The sequence below is a fragment of the Papio anubis genome, chromosome 13 (assembly GCF_008728515.1).
Source record: "Papio anubis isolate 15944 chromosome 13, Panubis1.0, whole genome shotgun sequence".
NCBI lineage: Eukaryota > Metazoa > Chordata > Mammalia > Primates > Cercopithecidae > Papio > Papio anubis.
Genome location: NC_044988.1, coordinates 31,820,052 through 31,840,657, shown reverse-complemented (window position 1 = coordinate 31,840,657; position 20,606 = coordinate 31,820,052). Strand labels below are relative to the sequence as shown.

Genomic DNA, 20,606 nt, shown 5'->3' with positions numbered 1-20,606 from the left:
AAACGGTAAGCAGGAAAGTACAGATATGTTTTCACCTCTTTTTCCTGGGCATTGAGGTCTGGGAGCAGGAAGAAGCCGGCGGGCCCCTGAGACTCCAGCATGTACAAACGGACAGCAAGCTTTCCAGAGGCCTGCCTGAGCAATGTGTGTGGTAAGGAAGAGGAGCTTCACATAACTCAAAGGCAGTGTTCTCCGCCTGACCGTGGAGGAAGGAAGGAAATCCAGCAGCTCACAGGAGTACTTGCCAAGGCTTGAATGATCAAGTGTTTAAACCTTGTGTCAGCTTCCTGGACTGACTTACATCGGTCGGTCTGGCCACATACCCCCAAATTTAGTACAATAAAATTGATCTGTATACAGGGGAGAAAAGCATTCCAGAGGCAGCATATAGTGTCAGGAAGGACTCTGTGGAAATGGATTTCATGAGTTATCTGCAAGATTTACCTCGATTTATCTCTCATTTTTTCAATGTCCTATTTCACCTTGTTGGAACTCTGCTGTGTGAGTTAGAGGATGGAAGAGTAGAGGAGTGGTTCCAAGACCTTCAGGGTATCAAGGGTACTCAGAGGTCATCTTATTCAACTTTCTTTCCTCGCTACCTCCCACTCTTCCTTCTATTTTATCTTTTGCAGATGTAACAGTCAAATTTTTATTTCAAAACTATTAAGCAGAGAAAGGTCTGTGCTTGAATACTCCTGTGACAAAGAGCTCACCACCTCACAAACTAACTCTTTCATTTTGGAAGTCTTTATTTCTTTAATTACAAAAATCTAACATACATATAACTCAAAACTACACAAGTGTATAGAATCCTTCTCCAGTCCCACACCTCACCCCGCACCTCTGATGTGACAGTTTTGATTTGTATACTTTCAGGTGATTTTTCCGTGATGTGCCGGTAAAGAACATCATGGTGGGACTTGTTTGTACAAGTTACACTAGAAGTCTGCAACTTAATTTTTACTTAGTAATAAGTCCTGAATCTGCACAGATAGATTTTTTTTGTTCTTTTTAATACATGCATAATAGTCCAGAGCATGGTTGTACTATGATTTTTTTTTAAAAAAAATCTCTGATTGACTGATTCAGGTTGCTTTCAATTATTTTGGCATTGCAACAAATTCCGCACTGAACATCTTGGAACACACAGTGTGTACAGTGACATGAGTGTTTTCAAATGAGATGCCTAGAAATGGAAATGCTGAATCACAGTATGTACCTGTTATGCTCTGATAGATACTACTTTTCTCAGTGGTTGCACCAGTTTCCCCTTGCACCAGCAATAAATAAGCATGTTCATTTCTCTACATCTTTTCCTAAACTTCATGTTATCCATCTCTGTGATTTGTGTCAGTCTGATAGACCCAAAAATATTTTTTTACAGTAGCATCTTGTTTGGTTTGTATTTAAGTTTTGGTAAGGTTAGGTTATGCTTCATATGGTCCTTGGCTATTAATGTCCCCCATTTTCAACATCTCCAATTATTAAAAAATTATCCTTGCTGTTGATTCTATATCTTACTTTCTATAAATTCCACTTATTGATCTTAGTTGTGTTTCTGAACTCGAACAAAGTAAGTTGGCTGTAACCTCTAAATGGCAATTGTTCAAATATTTGGAGAGTTTTACCAAATGTCCTTCTAGCCTACCTGTCTTTAAGCTAACATCCTCAACTCCTCCCTCCCATAAGAGTGATTTTGAAATAGCTTGAAATTCTAAGTTCTCCCCCTCTGAAATACCCTGGTTATCAGTGTCCCCTTTTAAAACATTTCTTCAGAACTAATTACAGGACGACAGCATATGTGTTCTGATAAATGCTGGGATCAGAGCAATAGTAACTATTTCTGTTTTTAATCACAGTAATATATTTTTAAGTTTGGGATCCATTTTACTTGAGTGTATAGTCAATTAAACACAAGAAGTGTATTTTTGCATGATTGACTTTCAAATCACATTTCTCCCTTTTCCTAGTATGCAGCTGGTCTTTTTCAACTTCGGTACAGGTTTTTGTATTTATTCCACTCATTCAATTATCTATCGTTTTTGGATCTTTACTAGAGCCAGTGGATTATTTCTTTTAAAGTTTTTAGCATATTAGTGATTCCTACCATTTTATCTTTTGCAGATTTAATAGGCAAATTTAGATTTAAAAAATATTAAGTAGAAAAAAGCCAAGGATGTAATCTTTCTTCAAAGTTTGCATGTATTCAGCTTTCTTCACACCTTTTGGCTTTGGTCATGGAAGTAGCTCAAAATCCACTCACCTGTATTCATTCCCAGGCCACATTTCTCCATCTAGGTCAGAAAGAAATATAATATGACCTTTTTGGAATATGATATCTAAATAAACTTAATTTCTGACTTCACTCTCATAGCCCAGTCCAATAACTCTGCCAAAAAAAAAAGGAAATGAAACTAATTGGACATCGCTTTTATTGTAGTGAAACTGAGCTAGATCTCTAATTATCATGACTTTCTATCTCCTTAACCTCATTTGGGCCCCTCCTCTTCCCCCATCATGTAGCCTCAGTTATTATTTCTTGCATATCCTCTCAGAGTTTCATTTTAGATATAAAATTACAAAACACTGTAAAGGTAAGAATCTACTTTCTTATTTATTTCCTCCTCACTGCTTTTATACCTAAATAGTAATATTCTGTATCTGCTTTCTACGTCCTTTTTCATTTAGCAATACTTCTCAAAGACATTTCCGTATCTGCACATTAAGATCCTTCTTGTTCCCTTCCGTCTGCATCATGATCTTCCTTCATGAAAGTTATTGCTTCCTTCATACAGGTGAAGACTTCATTATGTTTCAAAAATCGTGAGAAAATATTTGCTCACTTTTTTATATGTGCCATGGCATCATTTTACTGATACACGTTTTTCATGTGTTTGTAAATTTTACTACTTTTTTCTGCTTTTTTTCCTGATCACCTCTCTCGTGCTTGTTGTTTTGATGTTATTGTTCATCAAATTATAGGACTTTTCTGGGCAGTTATTTACAGGAGGAAGTTTCTGTGGCAGAAGAAGATGTGACAGTTTTCATGCTATCGGTTTTTCTCAACTCAAACTTCTTCTTCTTCTAGGTTGCCACAGAATCACACTACTTCCTGCAACAATGGCTCCTCTTGTATTCTTTAGGTAGTTCCACCATGCTCCAGTTCCAGGAGCATTTCTGCCCAAAGCTCTGCTCACCCCAGTTCCTGCACAAGATGTTACAAACAAGGAATATACCTTTTGCATTTCAGAAAAATGCTTCTTATTTTCAGGTGCTAAGATGTGCTGCCGCTGGGCTCTTTTGTCCCTCTTTGCACTTCTTTTGCACCTTTTCCCACATGACTAATAACCAATCCTGACTGCTTTTACAGCCCTTACACATATGTCGAAGACTGCAGATTATCTCCTTCTCCTAGTTTTACAGAAAATGAGGTTTGCCATCTGCAGAATATTTCGATTCTCCTTGTTTTTGGATAGCTTCCAGAAGGAAAAGTGGAAAATGCTGACTTATGCCATGTTCATCCTGAAAGTTACTACTTTCTTTCTAAATCTTTATCAACCATCTGTTTAATGACCAGTTCTGGGGAAAAAAAAAAAAAGGAAAGCACAAAGGAGCAATAGCCAACATCTGCCTGGAATTTTGGACTTTGTCTTTTCTGCTTTTTGCAAACCAGGATAACATTATTTTTCTTTCAGATATTTATGTTTTTACAGTTTCTTAGTGTATAATTTTGTGAGTGAATTTAAATCATCTTATTCTTCTATTACTTTTCTTCTGACATACCTTGTGTTTCATCCTCATGGGTAATATTTTTTCTACCCTTCTTAAAAGGTAAGAAGGAGGCAAACCATCTACTTCACACTCCTGCCCATGGCTCCTACAGCCCTGTAGTACCTCTGTTAGAGCACCTATTTATTGCTGTAATTTTCTGTATGTGAGCTGCCTGAGAAGAGAGATTGAGTCTTATTCTATGGTGTATCCCTCTTTACTTAATATATTTCAGACACCCAGAAATATTGTGGAATTACTAACTGAGTGAAGGCGTCATCAGCTGATATCCGTCTCTCACTAAGAACTTAGTCTAGCACAATTGAAAGAAGCAGCTAAAATATGGCCATGTAATGCTTTGCAAAGGAAGAAAGGAAGGGAGGAAGTTTTTAATCTTAGTAGGTTAGCACCCTTATGTAGTAAAGAGACCACAGTTTGGAGTCTGCTATGTGCTGGTTCTGTTCAGTCTCTTCTATATACTGGTTGGTACTGGAGTGATCTTGGTCAGGTTAATGAATCTAACATCCCAGTTTCCTCACCTCATCCATCACCTATAAAGTAGTATTTGTAATCCTTGTCTCATCAGACTTTTACAAATATTAAAAGAGATAAGATAGTATTTGTGATTAACACACAGTAAGCCCACAGTAAATCTTAATTCCAATTCCTCTTCCTTTATTCTCATCCTTATTCTTAGTATCTCTCTTCAGATATTTTGGGTTTGAAATCCTTGTTTTCCTTGGTATTTTCTAAAAGCCTCTGCACTTCGTGAATGTCAGTGTTTTCATTCTTTTTCAGTAAGGTGCTGTCCCTTTGTACTGCTTTGGATAGAATCTCCCCCTACCTTATTGTCAAATATTCTTTTAAACTCTGAACTCCTAGGAGAGTTCCCTATGCAACCTCACAGGTATGACAATAACTGCCCTTTTCTTCCCCATCAGGTCCATTTATGATTGTACTATTAACATTTTATTTTTGACAGTCTCCCATCATTCTGGAGCTGTCATTCATTTTATTGCTCGAGCAATAAAATAGAACCTAGTGTTTTCATTAACTTTATGAAATTTATATACTGAAAGTTGTAGAAATGGTCTTTAAAGTTTTTTGATCATCTGCACCTATGAATAAAAACACTTTATGTATGTCTTCCCCAAGTATACCAATATTTATCTTTTGTTGTTGTTGTTGTTGTTGTTGAGACGGAGTCTCCCTCTGTCACCCAGGCTGGAGTGTAGTGGTGTGATCTCAGCTCACTGCAAGCTCCGCCTGCTGGGTTCACGCCATTCTCCTGCCTCAGCCTCCCAAGTAACTGGGACTACAGGTGCCCACCACCATGCCTGGCTACTTTTTAAATATTTTTTTAGTAGAGACGGGGTTTCACCATGTTAGCCAGGATGGTTTTGATCTCCTGACCTCGTGATCCGCCCACCTTGGCCTCCCAAAGTGCTGGGATTACAGGTGTGAGCCACCGTGCCCAGCCCAATACTCTTTTAATTATGTGCATGTACTACAGTAATAATAATAGAAAGCCCAGAACTAAATAGTTTCTCTCTAAATACACACACACACACACACACACACACACACACACATGTGTATACAGATATGCTATATATATCTATCCACATATATATATATACACATACATAGACAGATCTATGTGTACATAAGCATATATAGAAACTCATATATTATATATTTTGTAAGACATACAAAAATAGAAATCAAAGGATGCATTGAAAAATAAATATAGGCTGATTTTTGGATCTAGCTCAGCCACTTGTAGAGAAATATTTTGAAACATTATTTAAAATTTTTGGATCCCTGTGAAGGCCTGCTGTACCCAGATTTGCCAAGGGATTTGGTTTGGAGAGTTTGATGAGCTTTATAGTTTATAAACCTAGAAGAAATGCTGATCAAAGAATTAAAGCATAGGAAGCGTCACTGCAATCATTGCTATTTCTAATGGTCATTGTTAAACAGTTTTACCTTGGACATCACATAAAATAAAACCTCTCCATAGTTATATATGTGGTCATCTGCATCAGAAGGAATTATGGAAGAAACTATTGTGCATTACTCGGCACAGTGAAGTAATAGAATGTGCTAGTGCAGCTTTAGATGACATTTTTTTGTTCTACAATGTTACTCATATTCTTCTAGCTCTGACCCATGTGCCTATCACATGGCTGGTATTTAACTCACTAATGTTGCACCATATTAGTTAAAATATGATTAGAGTCTTATTGAATCTAACCATAATGATAATAGATTCTTTCAGCTATTATATTTTCTTCTATTTTTTTCTCTGTGTACTTACAGATGTAAATGTTTAACAAAATGATGCCTAAGTATTGCTTCATATATTCCTTCTTTTATTTGACATAAGCAAGTATCTATCCTATGTCATAATTATTGAAAATGTAGTTTTCAATGGCATTATATGAATATATAGCACTATTTAATAATTTCCCATTGTTGAATATTCATATTTTTATAATGTATTATTACTTATAATGATAAACACTGAATTTTTGACAGAAATACTGTAAAGTGTCAGCAGGGTCACATTTCCTTTGAAAGATGAAAGGAAGAAGCTGCCCTTTGCTTTTCAGCTTCTTATGGTGCCTTGCAGTCCCTGGAATTCCTTGGAGCTGCATGGCTCCAGTCTCTGCTTCTGTCTTCACATGGCTGTCTTTCCTGCATGTATCTCTGTGTCCTCTCTTCTTCTTATGTGGACAGCCATGGAATTTAGAATCTCTTCAAATTCAGTATGGCCTCTTGTGAACTTGGTTACAGGTGCAAAACCCTATTTCCAAACAAGGTAACATTCATAGCTACTGGTAGGTAGACCTTGCGCATATGTTTTGGAAGGACACAATTCAGTCCATCATAACTACGAAAAAAATTTTTAATAGTTCAGCATTTTCTTCCACACTCCAATGTGTCATCCCACGTTCTCTCTGGGGGAAAACTCAACCCCTTTGAAGAACACTGGTCTAGAGTCCATGCCTGCAGAGGCTTTCATTTCTTTATGTATCAGTGACTCCTCGGTGACTTGGGTAATTTTTTCCCAGCTTCCTGCCACGTATTTCTCCATCCATTATTTTTTGATGGTCAGAACTAAGCCTATCCCACTATTTCATCTTCTGTTTTCTGTAAGAGGAAATTATCATGAATTACCATACTCTCTGGAAAGACATGTTCTGCATATGTTGTTCCCAAGTTTCCAATTTATTCTTGGATATTGCAAAAGAAATGCTGGTATACAAAGCGATGGTTTTGTATTCAATCCTTGAACTAAGATATGTTCCCACTTAACCCACCTGCTCTGTCTCTATACGGTTTAAAATAACTAAGTGCGGCAAGGAACTAGGGTTTTAAAAATGCACATTTTCAAATAACTGGTTCAAAAGAACTAATAGTTATTAAAAGTTCTGTAGACACAGTTTTAGATTATTCATTATTGGTTGCTTTAGGAACATTCCATAAACATTACACTTTAATTGTTGAGTTTGGGGTTGACCTTCTGGGTATCTTGGCATTAGCATGACACTGCTATTAAAGTGTATTATTTTCCTGAAATTTTAAATAAGACACATTCTCCTTGATCAGGTGAATCACTATAAAATCAGTGAACCTGACTATTCTTTCACTGCACCCCCAATCTCCCCCGCCACACACTAAAGGGCTTTAACCACAAATCTCAACTTTTCAAAGCCCAGACTGACCCCAGACTGCTCCCTCTTTTTCCTTCCATCAGAGAAGATAGGATTTTGATAGTGTGCAAAGAGGAGTGGGTTGTAAAAAGTGAGTGTGAAGTAGCTACATTATCGTACATCCTATTCTGAAAAAAAAGCCTTGCCGAAGACCCCATAACAAAAATCTATTGACTGTTCATCCCAACCACAACAAGAACCATGCAGTTCCTGTGACTAACCTGGTTCATATGTGCATCCATAAATACACACATCCACTCATACGTCAGAGTACTCAATTCCTACTTGGAGTTCTACTTTAATTACTTCAGACATTGTTAAGATGTCTTTCATTTAGCAAAAAGGGTAGGTATGTCTCTCCCTTACTTATTTACCAGGCTGATATCTCAGTCTTTCTATGATTCCAGCAAGGTTTGAACCTCTTCTAATGAGCTCATTGTCACAATATCTAGTTCCCCTTGAATCTACCTTCAGGTATCAAAAATGTAGTGAAGTATTGGATGTAGTTATCATAGAAGAAAAATTTTAAAACAATGTTCTGAGCCAATTAGCTGAGTTAAAAAAGGATCAAAGGATATAGTCTTGATTTTTAAACATGTAGCTATGTTTTCCTTCCAGTTTGCCTGGTCCCAATAAAATCAAGAACTTAAGTTACTGGTTTTACAGGATATGACATTATATTTAAGGCTATTCAGGCTTCTACTGGCAATGACAATGTGGAAGTGCGAATAGAGGACTTTATATCACTCATTAATTTCTGAAATTTAAAAAAGATGCTTAATAAAGGAAATTTAAAATCCACAATATTTTAACTCCAAATATTTAAATATTAAGGATTTGGAAGGTGTGATAACATTAGCACTTTCACATTGGGCATGGTGACTCACACCTGTAGTCCCAATGTTTTGGGGAACCTAGGCAAGAAGATTGCTTGAGGCCAGGAGTTCAAAACCAGCCTGGGCAACATGGGTAGCTATTGGGCAGGTGAGGCGGGAAGATCATGTGATCCCAGGAGTTTGAGACTGCAGTGAGCTGTAATCATGCCACTGCACTCCAGCCTCCGCAAGAGTGACAGCTGTCTCTTAAAAAAAAATGGCACTTACATGCTTTGTAGGTGAGGAAGTAATTTGGTACCCTTTCTGGAAGATATTTTAGCAATTAGTTTTGGGAATTATAAATACATTAATATGCTTTAGCCTTGTGAGTCAACCTCTAATTTATTCCAGTAAATAATTGTAGGTAGGACATAAAGATATATTGCAAGAATGTCCTTTACCACATTTCTGTAAAGAATTCAGTGTTTGTTATTATAAGTAATAATATATTACAAAAATATAAATATTCAGCAATGGGAAATTATTAAATAGAGCTATAAATTCATATAATTCATATGAATTATGTAATTCATATAATTGAAAAATACATTTTCAAGAATTATATAGGATAAACGCTTATGTCAAATAAAAGAAGAAATATATAAAGCAGTACTTAAGCATCATTTTATTAAACATTTACATCTATAAGTATACAGAGAGAAAAATAGAAGGAAAATATACTAGCTGAAAGAATCTATTATTACAGATTATTTTCCTTATATTTTCTCTATTTTTCAATTTTTCTACAGTGAATATGTAACATTTTTATAATCAGCAGAAATATATGTATTATTAAGAATGACTAATAAAATCCTACAAACATAACTCCTTCAGATTAGTCACCAAGAATGTTATTTATTCACAACAGCCAATTCCTCTCACTGTAATTGCATGAGCCTTCATCTGAGGCCTCTTAAAATCAATCACATCTGTTTGCTGTTAGGCTGTTTTACATCAGTTTGAAATTTTAGCTCACCCAGTCCTTCCATGATTGAGATTGTTTTGGAACTTCAATGATGACATATAAAGCATCTCTGTTACTTAAAGCCATTTTCTGTCATTGATGTTGATAAAGCTTCTCTACTCCACCCCTTCCCAAAAATGTGCTTTGATCAACCAGAAGTACCATTACCTTTGTAATTTTTAGATCAAGAAATTATAGCTATCAAATTCTTCTAATGAATAAACAAGACTTTGAATTGCCTCTACAAATACTAATGGCTTCCAAATAAATGCACATGTACATATATAAGATGCCAAACACCTACTCTCAAAACCCTTATGAAGTAGGCATATATGAAAGATGCCTTATATGTACATGAGTAGCTAACCAGTCTTGTGAGATGTGGTTTTCTCTGTAATGCAGACAGAGCTATGACATTCAGATCGTGGCGCTGGTGAACCAAACAGGCTTCAGATCTGAGAACATCCTTGACTTAAAGAATCCTTTCTTTAGGTAAGAAATCTTCCCATGCATTTTACACCTACGTTTATAAAATCTTAATCACTCCATGACCAGGTAAAGAGGAACAGAATAACTCTATCTTTCCTAAGAGGAAAAGAAAGTATATACTAGTTCTCTTCCTCTCTGAGGAGACTTGGCGCCTGTATGGAGTTGAATGTTTTATGATCCCTTAAACAGAATTCAATACATAACAATCTGATACTGAAACAAAGACACTAGAGAGTCCTACAAAGTGAGCTATAATGTCCTCCAGTTCCAAGTGAGCTCAGTTCTCCAGCTGAGCTATAATGAGCTGTGTGACCTCAGGCAAAGCAAGTTTCTCTCCCTGGCATTTGGTTTTCTCATCTGTAAAATGTGGGATTCAAAGATAGTCTGACTTTCATTCACTTTATGTAGCAGTTATTTCAATACACCTAAAACATGAATTCGTTTAAGTTACATTTTTTTTGAGACTCATTGGATGTGTAGCTCACATAAGTCAGGACATTCCTCTCTTTAAAAGCTATGCAGATTTCATCTGATACAAGGAACTTGCCACAGTGAGATGAATACAATAAATGTTTCCAGAAAAAAAAACTCCCCATCCTTAGACACCTGTTCAAATATGAGCCAATTAAAAATCCACACATGAAATCAACCACACAAATAAAACCACTGGACACTGTTACTCTTGATTTCCTTATTAAAAAGAGACTTTTTCCTCATAATGTCTCCCAAAGGCTATTAGTCAAAGAATCATATCTCTGTAGTATTGAAAAACTTGAAGCAAAGAGGAAACTCAGGAAACCAAACCAATAATTCTTTAGCAGAGATAAGAAAATGAGAGATTTTGACCTTGAAGCAGGAAAGGAAAAAAAAAAAGGGCAAAGCTACAATGTAATATATTGTATACCAGTTGTCACATACAGTGTGAATCTTTGAAACTCCTTGCCCATTAGAGATACAGATCATGTCTTTAATTCTGAGGGAAGGGAGGTGTCCTTGCTTTCATCGGTCCTTAACACAATCATGCCATGTAAAGCAAAGGGTACAGGTTTGGGCCTCAGAGAGAACAAGCTGACTACTCACTAACATGCAGACCAATTTGAGGCAAATTATGTAACCTATGTAGGCCTCAGTGTTTTTATCTGTATAATGAGATAAAAAGCATATACCTCACTAGGATTGCAAGAATTTACATAACATGCCCAAGTACCTAACAGTTCACAGAATTAGTGCTCAATAAATGCTAATTTTTTTTCTTCCTCCTTTTTCTTCCTGTTCTCTGCTTTCCAACTCTCTCCATATGGTAAATAGATGATGATTTGTAGTTTATTCCAAACAGAATCATTTGGGATTTGAAAAAGAATGTGACTACTTAGAAGGTTTTAGAAAACTCGCCTTTTGAATACAAGAACCATGTAAACTATTAACTCTTGAGTCCCACCTCTGCTTTATCTTACAAGAACAAGGCTTTTACCAAAAAACCACCCAGAGAGATCCTGGCCAGGGCCAACACCTCCCTTGTGTGAAGGCACAAACAGTGACCATAAGGTCATAGTGAGAGATTGTAAGGTCTGAGGATAATTCAAGATGGCCACAGCTCAATCAAAACAGACTGGCTGTTGAATGAAGGGCACATGACTTTCCTTTTCCCTTGCCTCTTACTCAGCAGCTGACAGACAGAAGCAGAGGAGGGTACTTAATTCCCTGAGAATTCCAGATCTTGACTATATTTCTTCACCATCCCTTTCCTGATGTCTAGACCTCAGCATCCTCAGTGGAGATGGGGACTAAATGACAGAATATTAGAAAAGTGCTTAGCATACAATAGGTGCTCAGTTAAGTGTTCAACAATGGTAATGCCCTTCTCCAGACCACTCCCACTGCCAGTTCAATGCCAGTTTGCTATTACAGCATCTGAGAGGAAGCATGTGTGTGTGTTGGGAAGAACTAAAATAAATGGTGTAACCCAGAGAAATTGTTGGTAATTTAGCACCAAAATAACTTTTTCTCCATTTGTTTTTTGTTCTACCATTTTTAAGGCACTGTAAACACTACCGACATGCAAGAGCATGCCATCTGGGCATTATTTACATACTAGAAACATCTCAAGATCAGCAAATTTATTACTAAAGGCACAAACGTCCACCATTGCATAAAATGTGAAAGTTTCTATTTTTCCTTGGTGGGGTGGAAACCTTTGTTTTGAAAATTAATTATTTTAAAGTAATTTGAAAATAAAAGAGTAGCTAACAGTTGTTCCTAAAACTGAGCAAGAGGACAAAAACACTTCATCAGAGAGGACAAGCTCTCAGGTAACCTGGCAGATTTTACAAGAGTTTTGAGACTAGCGCTTCATCATTCAGGCTCTGCACAAGACCTGGCTGGGCCATTCACTATGTCAGGCAGCAGCAATGTAGCAGATTGGGACAGATTCAATCTCTGCCTCCAGGAAACTCATATCGTAGTGGGAGGGAAGTAGGTATCAAATAGCTTGATGCATAATTAATTATCATAATTGCAATAAGTGATATGAAGGAGAAGGAAAGGGTGCTAAGGGAGCATTTATTGGGAGACCTAGAGCAGAGTTTCAGAGTTAATCTGTAAAACAACCACCCCCAGTGACCCAAATCCAGAAACAGCTGGTGGTCCTTTAGAATACAAGAAGAAACCTGTGGTACATTGTTACAGAGTGAACCATTTGAAGGGAAGGTGGGGCTCAAAGTTTCCTATTGAAACTTGAAAACTTCATCAAGCATGGCCTCTTCTGCAAAGCTTTTCCCAAGGCTGAGTTAGATGCCTCTCCCACATCACTCAAAGACCCCTGCATAAACATCACTTTTATGGCATCTGGATGCAGTTGGTCTCAGTTATTGTTTAACTTGTCTGGGACCCCTAATACTTTGAGACAAGACCTTGTCACTGCCCTTTGTAACACAGTGTTACACAAAGCTGCTGGATAAATGTCTGATGAATGAGTGAATGAATGTGGCCCCAAAGAGCTCCTCATGGGTCCCCAAAGAAATAAGCTTATGATCACAATATCATGGCCAAAAGAGCATTTAATCTTCCAGGCTAGCACCACAGCAAACCTCTATTACTACATTAATAGCTCTCACAAAATAATTTGATCCTTCCTTTTCCAAAATATTAAGTTCCCTTAATTTCCTCAACTTAATTATTTCTTAACTTCTCTTCTTTCTTTCAACTAATTTATTAAACAATTATGGTGTGTCAGGTACTGTTCTTGGTGCTGAAGTAGAACAGAGAATGAGATAGAAACAAACTCCCTGGTCCCGTGGTTCTAGAGAGTCTCATGGTTTGATGTCTCCCAACAGAAATTTTTTTAAAAGTAGGCTGGGCAAGGTGGCTGATGCCTGTAATCCTAGCATTTTGGGATGCCAAGGTGGGAGAATCGCTTGATTTCAGGAGTTTGAGACCAGCCTGGGCAACATGGCAAGACCCCATCTCTACCAAAACAAAAAACAAACAAACAAACAAAACCCAGCCAGTCATGGTGGTGCACACTTGTAGTCCTAGCTACTCAGGAGACTGAGGTAGGAAAAATCACTTAAGCCTAGGAGATTGAGGCTGCAGTGAGCCCTGATCATACCACTGCACTCCAGCGTGGGTGGCAGAGCAAGTCCCTATCTCAAAAAGAAATTTAAAAAGCTAAGCACATGGGATAATTTCAGATGGTGATAAGTTTTCTGAAAAGGATGAAGGGTAATATCTACCTGATTTCATTACTTACTATAAAACTACAGTAATTGAGGCTGTGCAGTACTCATGAAAGGGTAGATGTGTAGGTCAATAGGATGGATTAGATCAAAGACAGACCCTAACATACATGGTCAGTTGGTTTTTGGGAGTTGCAGATAATTCAATGGAGAAGAGTTAGTCTTTCAAAAATGCTGGAATCATTGGATATCAGTATGTGATTTTTAAAAATAAACTTTAATCCATATCTCATAGCATCTACAAAAATTAAAATAAATCATAGGTTAAAATATAAAACCTAAAAGCATAAAATTTCTAGGAAAAAAACCAAAATCTTTGTGGCCTCAAGTTAGACAAAAATTTCTTACATATGATCGCAAAAACTCAGAGAAAAATGATAATACTTCAAAATTAAGAACTCATAACCTTGGAAAGACACACTAAGAAAATGAAAAGACAAGTCACACACTGGGTACAACTATTTGGAAATCACAAACCTGAAAAAAAAATCTAGAATATTAAAAGAACTTGTGATATAATTCTGCCTGAAGGCCCAGTAATAAGAAAACTCAATTTAAAAAGTAATGATAAAGGCAAAAGATTTGAACAACTACTTTACCAGAAAAAAAAAGTTCCGTACAATAGCAAATAAGCACATGAAAAGATGTTTGGCATCATTAGTCATGAGGGAAATTTAAATTAAAATCATGATGAGATACCACTACACAACTATTAGGTGGCTAAAATATAAGAATCTGACAATGCTAAATGCTGACAAATATGTAGAACTACTGGAATTCTCATTTATTGCTGGTGGGAATACAACATGGCACTATCACTTAGGAAAACCATTTCATAGCTTCTGATGTAATTAAGCATTCACTTACCATGTGACCTGGCAATTCTCACTCCTTGATATTTACCTTAGTGAAATGAAAACTTGCATTAACAGTGAAAAGTATATTTGAATGTTTATTGCAGCTTTATTTGTAATCACCAAACCTGGAAACAACTAAAATGTCTCTTAAATAGAGAATAAACAGGCCGGGCGTGGTGGCTCAAGCCTGTAATCCTAGCACTTTGGGAGGCCGAGACGGGCAGATCACGAGGTCAGGAGATCGAGACCATCCTGGATAACACGGTGAAACCCCGTCTCTACTAAAAATACAAAAAACTAGTTGGGCGAGGTGGCGGGCGCCTGTAGTCCCAGCTACTCTGGAGGCTGAGGCAGGAGAATGGCGTGAACCCGGGAGGCGGAGCTTGCAGTGAGCTGAGATCCAGCCACTGCACTCCAGCCCGGGTGACAGAGCGAGACTCCGTCTCAAAAAAAAGAGAATAAACAAACAAACTGTAGTTCATTCATACAATGGAATAATAATGATAATAATAAGGAATGGAATACTGATATGTGTAACAATATCACTACATTATACTCAGTGAAAGAAGCCAGATTCAAAAGGCTACATACTATTAGATTCTATTTCTATGCCACTGTGGAAAAAGCAACATTATAGATAAGAAAACAGATCAGAGCTACATGGCAAAACCCCATCTCTACAAAAAATATAAAAATTAGCCGGGCATGGTGGTCTGCAACTGTAGTCCCAACTACTCGGGGTACTGAGGCTGGAGGATCACTTGAGCCTGGGAGGTGGAGGTTGCAATGAGCAGAGATTGTGCCACTGCACTGCAGCCTGAGTGACAGAGCAAGAGCCTGTCTCAAAAACAAACAAAAATAGAACAGAGGTGGGGTTTTTGGAAGGGTTGGCTCTAAAGAGGTATGCGAAAATTTTAGGGGTGAGCGATAGAACTTTTCCATATCGTGATTGTAGAGGTGGCAACACATAGCTATATGCTTTGTCAAAACCCAAAGAACTATACATTAAAAAGGGTGAATTTTACTGTGTAAATTTTTTAAATTACATAAAAACTTGTTTAAAAATGATTACATAAAGGAATTATAGGGAAGTGAAAAAGGAATAAGCTATAAAGTGTCAAGGCCAGGATTGAAGGATTGGAGGATTGGTGGAGGAGGTCTGTTCCAAGAGGTGGCACCTGATAGAGGCCTAAATGTCAAAAAGAAGCCAGCATGGGCAGATGCACAAGCAGAGCCTTACCAGAAGACAGAAGTAAGGGCAAGGGCCCCAGGCAAGATAAGCCTATTGAGTAGCAGAAAAATAAATCAGTGCTTAGGCTTTGCTATAAATCTACAGAAAAGAAAAAAAGTTCTTTTGATGAACAAAAATCTGGATCATCGTCTTGGATCTGAATTCAGGCTGTGCATAATCAAACATACTAAATATAGTGGGTAAATATAGATTTAGGGCTGCCCCTATAAGCTCCAGGGAATAGGAAAGGGGAAAGAGGAAAGGAGGAGAAGGAGAGGACATGAAAACAAAACTTGCTTGCTTATAGCTTTGGGTCTGGCTAGAACTTAACCACTTCAGTGTCACTTTCTCTGTTTTAGGTTTGCTTAGAAGACAGTAACAAGCCAAGCAATAAGTAAAATGAAGGCCTGTAAAGTTTATCAGCATCCCAGTTCATACTTCATGATCTGTGCATTCTAAACTTTACAAGGGTGTTTCAGTTTATTTAATTTTTTTTCTAACTCTAAAATTTGCATACTAACTTTACTGAAGAGTATATTTCTTAGTGCTTCTTAGACTAGCTCTTTATAATTTTCTTCATGTGCCTGAAGATTAAATTTCTTTTAATTGTGGGTTTCTCTTTATTACTATTATAGCAAAACAAACAACATTACTTTAATTTTAGAAGTATTTTTAAAGAAATTTAGCCTGTGGACTGTGGGCAGCCAGGGTTGGTGAAGGATCCCAAGATGGTTGGGTGAAAACTTGCTCTAAAAACCACTGACTGGGTAGCTTTTGCAGAGATCATACCCCAGAACCAAAAGGCCATTGCTAATTCCCTGAAATCCTGGAATGAGACCCTCACCTCCAGGTTGGCTACGTTACCTGAGAATCCACCAGCTATCAACTGGGCTTACTACAAGGACCATGTAGCCAAGGCAGGCTTGGTGGATGACTTTGAGAAGAAGTTTAATGCCCTGAAGGTTCCCATGCCAGAGGATAAATATGCCACCCAGGTGTATGCTGCTGAGTGGGTGTCTCTCTCAAAGGCCAGGATTGTAGAATATGAGAAACAGAAGGAGGAGAAGAACTTAATTCCATTTGATCAGATGACCATTGAGGACCTGAACAAAGCTGTCCCAGAAACCAAATTAGACAAGAAAAAGTATCCCTAATGACCTCACCAACCAATCAAGAATGTTTAAAATTGAGTCCAGGAGGAAGATCTGGCCCTTATATTACACATTCTGAACATTAAAAATAAAAATACAGTTAAAAAAAGAAATTTAACAAAATCCTACCTCATGTTTATATGTATGCAATACATATGACTGAGATAAGAGCATGTTAGGAGTGATCCTCTATTTACAATTTCAATCTATTTTTGCAAACATTTTCAACAAATCAGCAGCGACTTTCTAGCTCAGCAATGTGTTAAGAAATTTTTGCCTTCTTCATGTTGTTGAATATAATATGATGTCAGGAATGTTCTTCACTGGCAGTAATAGTTGATGAGTCTGTATGTAGTTAAGAGAATAAAGATGGTGCCTTTGTCAGTTTCTCTTAGGTTTACAATAAAAATGTACAGTGTGAGACGGCAGTGAGGCCTCTCCTTTTCTTTAAGACATTTGTTATATGTCACATGTCAAATGGTCATGAAAGATGATCTCTCTAAAGAGCAGGTTTTCCCCGGGCCCAAACAACTCTTACAAAAGTGGATGTCACATCAGCACACCAGTCTAATGAAGTCCACCAGGCAACCTGCTCATTCTGTAGGGAGAACTGGAATAAATAGCAGCTACATATTCTCATCAGTCAGGCAGCCATCCAGAGCTTAAAACTTTCCACGCTGGTGCTTTTGCTCATTCTGGCCCCTCAGTCTGAAATAATCTTCCCCTTCTATCCACATGAACAATCTTACATCACTACAAGACTCACTTCTAATACACCCTCCCCAGTGTGCCTTGCTGACTCCTTCCACACTCACTAAAGATACCTTTCCCACCTTTGACATATCCTGCAGTCCCTCCCCTTATCTAGTCCTATCTTGCAGCATTTAATCATGCACACATCTTTCTCTTCTATCAGACTTAAGTTCTTTACTGGTTGGATCTGGGTCCAATTCATCTTTTTATTACCCGTGTTGCCTAACAGTATGCCTCATACATTGAAGGTACTCAATAAATGTACATTGATTAAATAAATAAATTGATCCTAACAGTAACTAGAATTATAGAATCAGACATGACAATGTTCTAATTGCCTTTCAAGCATGGCAGGCAGAAAATATAAACCCTAGATTGCAGAAATACATACATAATGGCTTCTGCCTCTGCTCCACCCACACTAAGGGCAGACATGCATAATCTGTCCTAGCACTTTTTCCTCCTGAGACTTGATGAGGCCTTGCCATCCTTCTCAGCCCCATGTTCTCGGAAGCCATTATCAATACATAAAAGCCGGCATAAGAGATGAAACTTCTGACTTTTAAAGATTCACAAATTGGTATTATTTCCTATCTTTGAACAATCCTGAAGATCTGTGAGGTTTATGAATTTCTAATTTTGCTGAAGTAAAAATTTGGTACAGATATATGCTACGAGGTAGGTGTGGAGAAATAACTGACTTTTTATAGATCACTCAGAGGATGCACCTCCATGCAAGCAACAACTCCCCTCATATTAAAAATTTCTATTCATCATCTTCACCTTAGTTTTGAAAATTCAAGTAAATGCTTAAGTAAATGTTACTATAAAAATGATGTAATGTAGGGTTGTGTTTATTCCAGTCAAGAAATTTTGTAACTTTACTAATTATTCCAACCTGTAGCTACAGAATTATTAAAGAATGAAAGGAGCTTATTTATTAAAGTGTTCATTTATTGCATTTTATGGGGGAAATTACGTAACTTTAGTATTTGTAAATTAGAAAGGACCTCAAAGCATGTCCTTCATTGAGATGGTTAATTTTATGTGTCAACTTGACTGCACTAGGGGTGTCCAGAATAAACTTTATTTCTGGATGTGTCTACAAGGGTATTTCCAGATGATATTAGCATTTGAATCAGTTGAATTTAATAAAGTAAATTGCCCTCCCCAATGTGGGTGGGAATAATCCAATCTGTTGAGAGCTTGAAAGAACAAAAAGGTAGAGGAAGAAGGAACTTCTGCCTGCCTGCCTGCTTGAACTGGGACATGGTCTTCCCCTGCCCTTGGCCTGGGATGTATACCATCAGCTCCCCTAGTTCTCAAGCCTTGGGAGTTGAACTTGAATCACACCACTGGCTTTCCTGGGCCTCCAGCTTGCAGACAGTAGGTTGAGGGGCTTCTCAGCCTCCATGATTGTGTGTGCCATTTTCTCATAATCTCTTTATATATATATATGTGTGTGTGTGTATGTGTGTGTGTGTATATATATAGTTTTGAAAATTTAAGTATATGTAAAATATATATATCTTTATATATAAAAAATGAATTGGACACAGATCCAACCATATACATATACACACACACACATATATATACATATATATACACACACATACATACACACACATACTGTTGGTTCTGTTTCTCTAAAGAATCCTGACTAACACACTTGTGAATATCAAGAGTAGCTTTAGCTTTGGACTTAAGGACACCTTGGAAATCTCAGTCTTTCATGAACCAGTCATAATTAAGATAAGGCCAAAACTATGAAGAATTGTAGTAGGAACTGATGATGACTGATGTGAGGAACTATTCTGAGGCAGCTCACATCTTGGGGTATGCAGCTGGGACAAGGATAGGAGGACGTGGAAAACACATGGGCTGAGGAACTCCAGGACACATACCGGTAAATTGCTATGGAAGTTAAATTGTGCCTTTGCCAAGAGCACAAGACGCTGACTGAAAATACTTTAAACAAAGAAATTTATCATATGGTATTGCAGGAAGTCCAGAGGTACAGTGGGCTCTAGGATTGATGACTCAGTGACTCAGTGACTCTGTGATTTCATCAAGGACCGAGGTTCTTTCCTTTTTTTGCTCTGCATCCAGCCCCCATTATAGGCACAAGGTGACCATGAAAGTTCCAGGGGTCACATCCAGACACCATAACGCTCAGAGTCATAAAGAGACTATCGCTTTTGCTGATAGTCATCAGCAAAACTATGACTATCATTCTTGTTATCATAATTTTCCTCTTAAAATTATGATAATGACATTTAACACTTCTTATGTGCCAGGCACTATTCTAAATGCTTTATAAATATAACTTTTTTTTACCATAATTAGTTCATTTAATTTTTGTCAGGACATGAAAATGCAAAGCTTCAATAAAAAGAATCATTATGCAAAGCAAAGCTATGACCCTCTATTAAGCGTTTGGCAAAGAAATATAATTTGGCCAGACATGGTGGCTCACACCTATAATCCCAACACTGGGAGGCTGAGACGGGATGATCTCTTGAGGACCGGATTTCAGAGAGAGACCCTATCTCTACAAAAAATTTTAAAAATAGCCAGGTGTAGCAGCGCAAGCCTGTGTTCCCAGCTACTGGGGAGACTGAGGTAGGAGGATCCTTTGAGCCCAGGAGGTAGAGGCTGCAGAGAGCCATGATTGTGTCACTGCACTAGCCTGGGTGACAGAGTGAGACCCTGTCTCAAAAAAAGAAAAAGCACTTTTATTATTATTTTATAATTTCAATTTTTATTTTAGATTCAGGGATACATGTGCAGATTTCTAACATAAGTGTATCGCCTGACGCTGAGGTTTGGGGTACAGATCCCATCACTAAGGTAATGAGCGTAATTCCCAATAAGTAGTTTTTCAACCCACAGCCCCCTTCCTCCCTCCCTACTCTAATAATCCATAGTGTCTATTGTTCCCATCTTTATGTTCATGTGTACTCAATGTTTAGTGTCCACTTATAAGTGAGGACATAAGGTATTTAGTTTTCTGTTCCTGCATTAATTCTCATAGGATTATGGCCTCCAGCTGCATCCATGTT

At 37.6% G+C, this 20,606-nt stretch overlaps 1 protein-coding gene and 1 pseudogene across 1 annotated transcript in view; both read left to right on the top strand.

Annotated features, from left to right (window-relative positions):
- The window catches only part of LOC110741431 (histone-arginine methyltransferase CARM1-like), a 64,547-nt gene extending 59,527 nt beyond the window's left edge, over nucleotides 1–5,020 (top strand). Inside the window, exon 6 of the mRNA XM_021927518.2 lies at nucleotides 57–5,020. Within this exon, the coding sequence (XP_021783210.1) occupies nucleotides 57–155 (99 nt within the window). The 3' untranslated portion in view covers nucleotides 156–5,020. The remainder of the gene's footprint in view (nucleotides 1–56) is intronic.
- A 10,181-nt stretch (nucleotides 5,021–15,201) lies between these two features.
- LOC101013173 lies at nucleotides 15,202–19,031 on the top strand (annotated as a pseudogene).
- Nucleotides 19,032–20,606: the final 1,575 nt, after the last annotated feature.